This window comes from Pleurodeles waltl, chromosome 6 (assembly GCF_031143425.1).
Source record: "Pleurodeles waltl isolate 20211129_DDA chromosome 6, aPleWal1.hap1.20221129, whole genome shotgun sequence".
Lineage (NCBI taxonomy): Eukaryota > Metazoa > Chordata > Amphibia > Caudata > Salamandridae > Pleurodeles > Pleurodeles waltl.
The window spans coordinates 364546588-364558613 of NC_090445.1; the positions used below are offsets into that span (position 1 = coordinate 364546588).

General features: G+C 41.1%; 1 protein-coding gene across 1 annotated transcript in view; it reads left to right on the forward strand.

Annotated features, from left to right (window-relative positions):
• The first annotated feature begins 207 nt into the window (after positions 1-207).
• The window catches only part of RPGRIP1 (RPGR interacting protein 1), a 224866-nt gene continuing 213047 nt past the window's right edge, over positions 208-12026 (forward strand). Inside the window, exon 1 of the mRNA XM_069242083.1 lies at positions 208-306. Coding sequence (XP_069098184.1) covers positions 219-306 — 88 coding nt within the window. The 5' untranslated portion in view covers positions 208-218. The remainder of the gene's footprint in view (positions 307-12026) is intronic.

Sequence of the window (12026 nt, forward strand, 5' to 3'; positions counted from 1 at the left end):
GAGAGGAAGAAGTAAGAAAAACAGATGTGGTAACCAATAGGACTGAATGAAATAGCAATGTTGAGAAGGGGTAGACAGATTCTGTAGAAAATTGCAGACATGAGAAATGAAGGAAAAAGTAACAGAAGAGAAAGGTGGATAACCCTTTCCCGCCTCACGTCATGCTCCATGTCCATCCTTCCTAAACTATCTTCTTCTTTCAGGCACCTAGTACCATTATGTCAGTGAACCTGATGGAAGAGTCTGCAGAGGACCTGCCAGTGAGAGACACTGACTCCAAAGTAACTGTAATCAGGGCCATCCAAGGTAAGAAGAGAGAATGCCCATTACAAAATCAGTGAACAGAAAAATATGCATGTGTACATTATCATAGATCACCTTACAAACAATTTACCCAGACATTAATTCATCACAAATTCAATTCAATTGTAAAACTTTATTTGGTTAGTTGAAAATGGCTATAAAAGCATATAAAATAACAATAAAACAGTTACCCGTGAATATTATTAGACACATCATAACTTATTAGTTAAAATCAGTCATCACAGTTAAAAAGGCTATAAAACTGAATATCACAATATACATCAGGAAATGAAGCAAGAAGATGCACTATGGATAAATGGATTAGTCTACGTGTATTACTAGTAAGTACCACCACTTGTCATGGTAGCATTAGAGATGAACTGGATTTTATAACTTAGGCAAGGAAGGACGCAATGGCCTGGCTAGACTTGACATCTCAAATTTCAATCAAAAATTGATATGCTAGTTTATAGGAAAATAGGCCTTCACTTAAGAAAAGGGGCTTCAAATGCTTCTTCCTGCCTTTGTGATAAAATTTACAGAAAATAGTCACATGCAGTGTGGCTTGTGTTGTTATATTATCACAGTGACATTTAAAGTCCTTAGGTGACCACTTAGAGCCAGTTGGGAAGGCTACTAGATGGTGGAAAACTGAGACTCGAAACCTAGTCAATAAAAACCTATGATATAAATGGTAAACACAACCCAGGTACTGCTGTAGTCCATGGAAAGTTTGATAAGATGTGTATAATGCAACTGTCAGTTTTGTCTCTACCTTACTACTAATAGCCTAGCCACAGATTTCCTTTCCTAAATGCTTCAGGGTGTTTTTTTTTTTATAAATCATATTCCCCTGGGTATCCCACAAATTCATGTTATAACTATAATATATAAGGCCTTTTCAATTTCAGATAGCCAAGTTAACTTATATGCTTGGTCTAGCAACATGCAGTCAGTTTCTTATAATGTCCTGAGTTAAAATAGCTACATTTTTGGACAAGACCTAATGCCAAAGCAATAACGATCTCACAGCAAACTTTGCTGCTATGGGCTCTAAACTACGTTCTTGGTGACTAATGGTGCAAGGGGTTGATTTTGGAACCTCCTACAACCTTTTCAAGAATTTGTCTTCTTGAGTTTGCAGGTTGGTATTATCCCCTAAGACCCAAATCACTACCCCATACATAGCAGCAGAAATTGTCTTGGCATTATATAATGTAATCATGTCTGGTATACATTTAAATCCTAATTTAGCAGCAAATCTGAAAATGGCTTTGTTGTTCCTGGCCAAGTTGGTGATACAAGATTACCTTTGTGTTTTCCAGTCCCCAGCTTCTGAAAATCCAAGGCATAAGTAATTAAAGTGCTTTGTGCTTGTGATCTGAACTCCTTTTTAAAAGAAAGGGTAGGTTCTCCCTTTTTTAAAAGTGCATTGTGTAAGGAAATGCCTCCTTGGCATGGTTACCCCCTGACTTTTTGCCTTTGCTGATGCCAAGTTATGATTTGAAAGTGTGCTGAGGCCTGCTAACCAGGCCCCAGCACCACTGTTCTTTCTCTAACCTGTACTTTTGTTTCCACAATTGGCACATGCTGGCATCCAGGTAAGTCCCTTTTAACTGGTACCTCAAGTACCAAGGGCCCTGATGCCAGGGAAGGTCTCTAAGGGCTGCAGCATGTCTTATGCCACCCTGGGGACCCCTCACTCAGCACAGACACACTGCTTGCCAGCTTGTGTGTGCTAGAGGGGGTAAAATGACTAAGTCGACATGACACTCCCCTCAGGGTGCCATGCCAACCTCACACTGCCTATAGGTATAGATAAGTCACCCCTCTAGCAGGCCTTAGAGCCCTAAGGCAGGGTGCACTATACCATAGGTGAGGGCATAAGTGCATGAGCACTATGCCCCTACAGTGTCTAAACAAAACCTTAGACATTGTAAGTGCAGGGTAGCCATAAGAGTATATGGTCTGGGAGTCTGTAATGCACGAACTCCACAGCACCATAATGGCTACACTGAAAACTGTGAAGTTTGGTATCAAACTTCTCAGCACAATAAATGCACACTGATGCCAGTGTACATTTTATTGTAACATACACCCCAGAGGGCACCATAGAGGTGCCCCCTGAAACCTTAACCGACTACCAGTGTAGGCTGACTAGTTTTAGCAGCCTGCCACACACCAGACATGTTGCTGGCCACATGGGGAGAGTGCCTTTGTCACTCTGTGGCTTGTAACAAAGCCTGTACTGGGTGGAGGTGCTTCTCACCTCCCCCTGCAGGAACTGTTACACCTGGCGGTGAGCCTCAAAGGCTCACCCCCTTTGTTACAGCACCCCAGGGCACTCCAGCTAGTGGAGTTGCCTGCCCCCTCCGGCCACGGCCCCACTTTTGGCGGCAAGGCCGGAGGACATAATGAGAAAAACAAGGAGGAGTCACCGGCCAGTCAGGACAGCCCCTAAGGTGTCCTGAGCTGAGGTGACTCTGACTTTTAGAAATCCTCCATCTTGCAGATGGAGGATTCCCTCAATAGGGATAGGAATGTGCCCCCCTCCCCTCAGGGAGGAGGCACAAAGAGGGTGTAGCCACCCTCAGGGCTAGTAGCCATTGGCTACTAACCCCCTAGACCTAAACACACCCCTAAATCGAATATTTAGGGGCTCCCAGAACACAGCAAGATAGATTCCTGCAACCTAAGACGAAGAAGGACTGCTGAGCTGAAAAACCTGCAGAGAAGACGGAGACACCAACTGCTTTGGCCCCAGCTCTACCGGCCTGTCTCCCCACTTCTAAAGACACAGCTCCAGCGACGCGTTCCACAGGGTCCAGCGACCTCTGAAGCCTCAGAGGACTACCCTGCATCTAGAAGGACCAAGAACTCCAGAGGACAGCGGCTCTGCTCCACAAAGACTGCAACTTTGCAACAAAGAAGCAACTTTGAAACCACACATGTTTCCCGCCGGAAGCGTGAGACTTAACACTCTGCACCCGACGCCCCCGGCTCGACTTGTGGAGAACAAACACCACACGGAGGACTCCCCGGCGACTACGAGACCGTGAGTAGCCAGAGTTGACCCCCCTGTGCCCCCACAGCGACGCCTGCAGAGGGAATCCCGAGGCTCCCCCTGACCGCGACTGCCTGCTTCAAAGACCCGACGCCTGGTAAAGACACTGCACCCGCAGCCCCCAGGACCTGAAGGATCCGACCTCCAGTGCAGGAGCGACCCCCAGGTGGCCCTCTCTCTTGCCCAGGTGATGGCTACCCTGAAGAACCCCCCCCCCCCCCTTGCCTGCCTGCATCGCTGAAGAGACCCCTTGGTCTCCCATTGAATCCTATTGCGAACCGGACGCCTGTTTGCACACTGTACCCGGCCGCCCCCGTGCCGCTGAGGGTGTACTTTTTGTGCTGACTTGTGTCCCCCCCGGTGCCCTACAAAACCCCCCTGGTCTGCCCTCCAAAGACACGGGTACTTACCTGCTGGCAGACTGGAACCAGGGCCCCCCTTCTCCATTGAAGCCTATGTGTTTTGGGCACCACTTTGACCTCTGCACCTGACCAGCCCTGAGCTGCTGGTGTGGTAACTTTGGGGTTGCTCTGAACTCCCAACGGTGGGCTACCTTGGATCCAACTTTGAACCCTGTAGGTGGTTTACTTACCTGCAAAACTAACAAGCACTTACCTCCCCCAGGAACTGTTGAAAATTGCAATGTGTCCAGTTTTAAAATAGCTTATTGCCATTTGTGTGAAAACTGTATATGCTATTTTGCTAATTCAAAGTTCCTAAAGTTTCTAAGTGAAATACCTTTCATTTAAAGTATTGTTTGTAAATCTTGAACCTGTGGTTCTTAAAATAAACTAAGAAAATATATTTTTCTGTATAAAAACCTATTGGCCTCGAATTGTCTTTGAGTGTGTGTTCCTCATTTATTGCCTGTGTGTGTACAACAAATGCTTAACACTACCCTCTGATAAGCCTACTTCTCGACCACACTACCACAAAATAGAGCATTAGAATTATCTATTTTTGCCACTATCTTACCTCTAAGGGGACCCCTTGGACTCTGTGCATGCTATTTCTTACTTTGAAATAGTGCATACAGAGCCAACTTCCTACACATGACATAATAAACATCTTGGTCTGATTTATCTTCAAGTCAATTCCTTCAATGTATTCACTGAAAGAATTAATAAGCACTTGGAGGCTAGATGGAGTTAGTGCTAAAAGAACAGCATTGTCAGCGCATAACAAAATTGGTACAGATCTAGCTACTGCTCTGGGAGAATGTCGATGCTCATAGTTTTAATGATTTGAAAATTGTGATTTTATTAAAGGCAAGTAGGCTAGAATTATGCATAAACCATTTTATTCACCACTTGCAAGCAGCAACCTTCAAAGCTCCATTATAGAGCCAAGCATGATAACACAAACAAATTTGAACTTTCAGTCTAATAAACACCCCAGCACTCCAACTTCCTCCTCTTTTGGTGCTGTTCTGATTATCCTACTCGTTCTCTTGCAATTTTCCTCCAAAATGAAACATCAATTGTCTAAAGAAAAACATAATAATATAATTACTATATAATTTCCAGAAATATGCCTACTGCAATTCTAAATACTTGTACTTCAATATAAACAATACTAATAAAGTACATACAATTCATTGGATTAGATTGCATCTTAATTTTTTTTTTACTCCTTCCAAGGGAAGGGAGGGATAATTCTAACCTCCTTGTCTTTAATAAAATCACGATTCTCTGATCATAAAAACTACGAGAATTGACATTTTAGGGCAAGACAGGAGGATAGCATTATGGATGTACAAAGCTTCTCAATAGAGAACTAGATATATGCGCTACTGGTTTAAAATAAAACGTCCTAAACACCTCCGCATTAGATCAATCTGTGATCTTCAAAATCTCCCCCCTGAACAAAACACCTGAGATGACATAGCTCCCCTAATAGAATGAGCTTTTAACCGTTCCACATCCACTCCTGCTTCTCTGATAACATATTTCACCCAACAAGCAGTAGTTACCACTGAAACAGCTCTAAAATGTTTCACATAAGAAAGCAACAACTGAGTTACACCATCCGCCCTGAATTCTCCCATCCTCTTCTCACAGTTTCTGATACATCTAACAATACAACATTTTGGCCTTTTACTCAAAATATGGATAAAACACAGTCTCTGACATAGTTTTTGTCCTCCTCGATACTTTAAACAATATCCTTCTGGTTGGAAGAATCTACTTTCCAAATCCAAAGCCTGAACATAAGAAATTCATGTAAATGATATCAAACAATAGAGTCACCAATTTCCATGACAATTGCCTCAATCCAAAAAACCTATTTGTTGGTTAACTGTCAAACAATTTCAGAACCAAATTCACATCCCACAATTTATCAAATCTTGCCTTAGGAGGCCTTTTCAAAAGGATAGCTTTCATTACTCTACAAACTAACCTAACAGATTCCTACCTACAGACAAACCTTTCAAAAGAGAATGTCCTGCAGGTGTAGCCAATCTGTAGCAACTCAAGGTTCTATACGATAAACCCTGATCAAACAATTTTGCTAAGAAATTGGCTACCTCAACCTCATCTTCTTCCATGGGATTCAAACTCTGTTCCACGCACTAATGTGCCCATGCACTCCATGCTCCCCGCTACCTCTTCTTTGCCCCTGGAGCCTCAGACCCATTAAAGAGCTCAGAAGCCTTCCCCAAAAGTACTCTGAATCTTTCTGAACTCCTAATACTCTCCAAACTAGAAGGGTGATCATACCTGCTTCCACAAAAGGATTTTCTTCTCCATCTACCCCTATCAACATTCCTTGACAAAAATCTATCAGTAATGGAATTTCCACTGCCTTCTCTAAAACTGAAGGAAACCAAACCTGAGTGTTCCAAATAGGAGTTACCATTACCAATTGACAACTCTGCCTCCTGACCTGCAGAAAATAACCCCCAAATCTTTGCAAAAGGTGGAATGCATACCCCTTCAAACCTGTCCAATTCTGAGTAAAAGCATCCAGTGCTAATGCATTTGGATCTGGGTGCCAGCTGAAATAATTCTTCTTCTGGAACATTAATCTAGATGCAAAGAGGTGTACTTCTATTGGGCCTAGGAAAAACTCTATCTCCTTGAAAATGTGCTTGTTTAACATCCATTCGCTGTAATCCTTGTAAAACTGAGAATTCCAATTACATTCTCCTTTCCTAGTAAATAATGCGCTGTCAAATACTCCTGACAAAAACTCAACATTTCCTTCGCTATCTCTGTTAATCGCTTGGATCTGCTTCCTTCAAGTTTTAATATATATGACACTGCAGTGGTGCTGTCCATCCTTGGAAGGACTGAATGACCCTTCAAAGTCTCTCTGAAACTGAACTGTGCAGATCAAAGAAACCTGCTTTAATCTCCAAATAATGTATATGTTCTTGCTTCTCTGACATGTTCCACCCCCCTCCTTTCTCTTGACTGTTGCACATTGCACCCCATCCTAAAATGCTTGCATCCAAATTTAATACAAAATCCGGAACTGTCAGAAACACTGCATGACTGTTTCTTGCTTCCAAGTTTTCCAACCACCAAGTTAACTCTACCTTCGCATCCTCTGACAGTTTCACTTTGTCTCCATACCATTAACTCTTTGATAAACCTAAATTCCTCAATCACTGGAAAGCTCAGTAGTGCAAAGGACCTAGGAATACAGCCTGTATTGAAGATGACAAATGACCAACTACCCAAGCTACTTCCATCAAAGATATTTCCTATTTCATTTGTAACTGACCAACCTCTTTCTTTACCAGCTTGGTTCTTTGTCCTGCATGGGAATACTGTCGAACTCTATCTAGGAACAACTTACTGCCAAAAGGACCCACTGATCCTGAGTTATCTTTTCCCATTATCTTAGGAAAAACCTCAACCTTCCTCCCACCTTTAACTGGGAAGAAACATACGTTATCTCCATACTTACCTGTTGAGAAAGAATGTTGACTTCTTCCTCTAGAAGATCGTCCTTTGTTTCCTCTTCCTCTCTGGGGGTAGACATTTGTTGTACATGTATTGCCACAGTAGTTAGTTCTTCCATATCCCATCTGGGTCTTATAATATTCTCAGCCAGAAGGTTGCCCTCTCCTTCTGGCCTTCTGATGTAAATGATATGTATTGACAACCTTTAGCATGGACGTTTGAGCCTTTTTTAATGCAGTGAATGTGGTCACAAATGTCCCCAGAGATTTGACCATACCCTCTCTGAACAGAAGTTCTTCAGTATCTCAGCCACTCTCCTTTCTAGTAAGATCCCCAAGGTTGAGCTGATCCTAAATAATACTGCCTTTTTCCTTTCTACTATAATACTAGCGTTATAATTTCCAAGAAAACAAATTGCATCTTGGCACCAGCCTCTGAGCAATTCTAAATCAGTGTCACTTCCATTAATCAAAGATATGCGTTATAGGACCTAAAACATCTAATAACTTGTCTTCGCATTGTTTTAGAAATCATTCCAGACCCTTTCTTGAATCCCTTCAAAGTTTAAACAAGTAGGTAATACGTTCTGGGTCTAAGTTTGAAGTCATAGTAACCTTGTCTCCAATTACTGGTCTTGAGCACTCAGCCCTCATAATGTTTCTTTCCTCTCTTTCCAGAGGTTTCATAATCTTATTCTTTACATAGTCTGCCATGTGACCCATAGGCCACCAGTCGTAACTCCTAGGGTGTTGTATCTCTTTAGGATCGCACATTTTCTGTTCCAGAGGGTCTTTCATATACTTTTCAATCTTTCTAGTGGAATTTTCTGTATCTCCAAACTCTGTGCCTGAAAAAATATCCTCATCATCATAAGTCATATGAAATATATATTTATCTAGTGCATAATTTACTTCACCTTTCTACTCATCAGGGAATTATTTTGCAAGGTTAATCTGGCTCTCATTTGTGCCGCTTTGGAATTAGTTGCCATTTGAAGCACTTAGGGCTCCTATTTTTGATGATATAGACAGCTCCTCAACCATTAACTTTTGTTTTACTTAAACATTTGCCTCCTGGTCCTTTATTTGAGGAATCTTTCTCCTCAGAGAAGGTCTAATGCTCCTCACCATTATCCATTTGTTTCTCTTTCTACTTTTTAATATATTACAAACTGTCTCTTTTACAGTTACCTTTAACTCTCGTCTTATAATATCCCTCATTATTTCTCCTGCAAATCTCTCCTAGTCTGTTCCTCAGATACAATGCCAATGTATAAATTACATTATACATTTTCTGCTCAGAAAATATTTACTATCAAATTTCTTTTTTAATAAAAGTAGTTCACTTATCCCCTTCAGCATGTGATTGCTACACTCTCAGAGCAGTGCCTGAAAGAATCACACTCAGCATTCTATTTAGACTTCAAAATGGCTTGAACTCACGAAATATAGATTGATAGATATAGATAGAATAAACAAGAATTCTGTGCTGTGCTGAGTATCCAGTTCCTGTTTCCTGTTTATTTTGTATTTATTTATTTATTTTTAGCCTTCCTTTCAACTTGTAATGTGTCACTATGACCTTTGTGACTTAAATGCTCTAGAAGGTAAGAACCTTCATGATATCTTCATTTATTTATTTAAAACAAAAATTGGATGCTTCTTATTCAAATGGAGCTACCATGCGCTCAGAAGTGCACGCGACCTCCACTAGTTTGTCCGCGTCAACCAGAAGCTTAACTGAAATTGAGGTTCTGTGCGATCCAAAAGGCCACTCAACCTCCATTAGTTTAACTACATCAATAAGACGCTCTTAACTACAGCGAGGTTGCATGTGCTCCAAAAAGCCATGTAACCTCTACCATCATGTCAATGCCAGCAGCTGAGATCTCTGTCCATGTGAATGTGTGACCAGAGCGGCTCGAGCCCAATTAAAAAATTAAATCCTGATTAACTGCTCAGATATCGGTACAAAATAAAGAAACAGCATCTGAATTACATACTACTTAATCTCGCTTAGTCTTAAATTAGCAAATAAATAAATATTTTACCTATATTTTCTTTGAAAAATAAATATACTTAGACAATAAGATAAACTTACCTTTAAACTAAGCATATGTTGGAACCCATAAATTGGATTCTGAACAAATATATATCCACTTTAACACATTACTACCTAGAGTTAAAAAAATACATTTAAATATAGTAATGTAAAAGGACTAATAAAGAAGTATATGAAATATATACTTATATGCTCAGACGCATCAAACAAAAGAGGAGGACGTTGTAGCGCTGGGATGTTTTATGAACTAAAAGTTCAATTTTGTTGGTGTTGTCATACTTGGTTCTATAATGGCGCTTTGAAAGTTGCTGTCTTGGAAGTGGTAAATAAAAGGGGTTATGCATAATGCTAGCCTCCTGACTTTCCATAAAACCAGTGCCAAGTGACTGGAGCCGTTCGTCAATGCCATTAATATAGATGCTGATTAGAAAGGGGTCCAAGATACACTGATGTTTAAATCCTTTATGTATGTTAATGGGCTTGGTGACTTCCCCTTGAGTTTCAAAATGAACCCCTGCGGTGAGATTATTGTACAAGTGAGCCAGTAATGCAATGATTTCTTTGGGATCTCCAAGGACTGACATGGTGGCCCATACCTTGTTATGTGTCACAATGTCAAACACACTAATGAGATCCACAAAACACATATACAACTTGCCTGCCCTGACATTTAAATATTTACCAATTAAAAGGTTTAAATTAAAGCATTGCTCCACGTTTCATAAACCCCTTCTGAAGCCATATTGTGTATGTGAAAGTACTTGTCTAATATTTCCAGCAAGACTCTACCTAATAATTTTGCTGAGGAGTCCAACAGAGAGATGGTCTAGAAATCTAGGATCTTGCTTTGAGCCTTTTTCGAAAATAGGGATAATTATGGAATCAGGGCAAGTATGGGGGAGGTGGCCCTCCCTGGCTGAATTGCACACCTGTGTAAGCAGGGGACCCATAAATCTGGAAGATGTTTATATATATTGATGGGTACCCCATCAGGTCTGGGAACCTTCCCCAATGCTGATTTTGCTAGCGCTCTCTGGGTTGCCTCAATATCAAATGTGAGGTTTAAATTATCAATAATTAGTACCTGACAGTCCTCCAATTTAAAATCAAGAGTCGGTACAAAAATAGATGTAAAATAGTCAACCCAGACATCCGTCCCTATGGAATTTTGCCAGATTCGGACTAGGATTGCCATTAAAAAACGGGGCATTTACGACCCTCCGAAAAAGAATATTGTCTCGTGTGTTTGCTGCATGTGTCAGATTGGCCCAGATTATTTCCTGAAGATTCTGCTTTCTTAGCTTAATGGCCTGTTTGAAACGTGTTCTACTCTCTATAATAGCAACTCTGTCCCTTGGGAAAGCATGTAACTGCTTGATTAATTCTCTATGTCCCTTGGAGCAGTAACAATCAAATCACCCCTTATTCTTTTGGCAATTGGTCCTGGCACCTTGCTCAGTTGATGATTGATCGATTTTGAGATTTCAATATTGGATTGATAACCATGATGTGTTCTGGGTTACCCTGCAAGCAAAAGTAGACGTTATCTTTTTTTTCTCTTAGAAAATCATCAATAAATTGATCTGCCTTTTAATATGTATCGATCTCTGCTCTACTCAATAAGTGTGAGCATTAATGTTCCTGTTATTATCAGCAGGGATAAGCAACATAAGTAATACGTTAAGGAGATTATGGTCGCTTACACAGTTTTTGCCTATCACTAGATTATGCAGTCTTACTCTTTTATTTCTAGAAATATGTATGTGATCTCTGTTACTTTGACCCCTGAGGCCTAGAAAATAGTATTGTTGGCCATCATCCGCAGTGGGATCGGGTACCATGATATACATGTCATGTTTGAGCGCCAGGTTATTAAGAAGGGTATGTGCAGTGAGTTAAATGATCTATATCTTCCTCACTAGGATCATCAAACCCACAAACTTTATTCAAAGTAAGCAAGCATTTAGGCAAATTAAAGTGTCCTGTCTAAATATAAAAGGCATCTTTGCCACTATCTGACAGGAATTTTTCCAAAGCAAGCTCCACATCTACTACCACATGGAACCTCAACATTGTTATAAACGTTAATAATCAAAAAGTCCGGATTGCCCGCCCTTCTTAGCAAGACTATTGAAAGTGTGAAGAGGCCTGAACACTTTTGGTGATTCTTAAGGAAGCCATAGTCGAGATCAAAGTCATCAGGCCTCCTTTAGCTCTAACCCTCCTGGAGGCGATAGCCGATGTGCAGACTCAGGTGAAGCTGTCTATGGCAATGTCAGACATGGACCAGGTCTCTTGAAGGCAAACAATCTCTGTCCCTTTGACATATTTTCCCAGTTGGCTGTTTTATTTGCCACGCCCCCAATATTCCAAGAGATGACTCTCCGTGTTTTCGATGAATCCGGCACTGGTTCTATAGAGGTGAACTGTTTAATTCTCTCTATGGTCGTGTCATCGGTGTAGTCTGGAACACCCATGATTGTCTGGGTGGCCATTTGGTCATTACTATAATTAAAGCAATTTGAGAGTCAATCATTATCCTCCAGGCTGGATAAGGGGAAAAGGTGGTTATTTAGCGGCAGTTCCGACTGCCTAGTGTAGTCTTTAGGTTGAAGACTAGGTACTTTGTGTGTGAGGGACGGGTTGGGTGGCTTATATGGGTATCTACAATTAATGATTATGCAGTC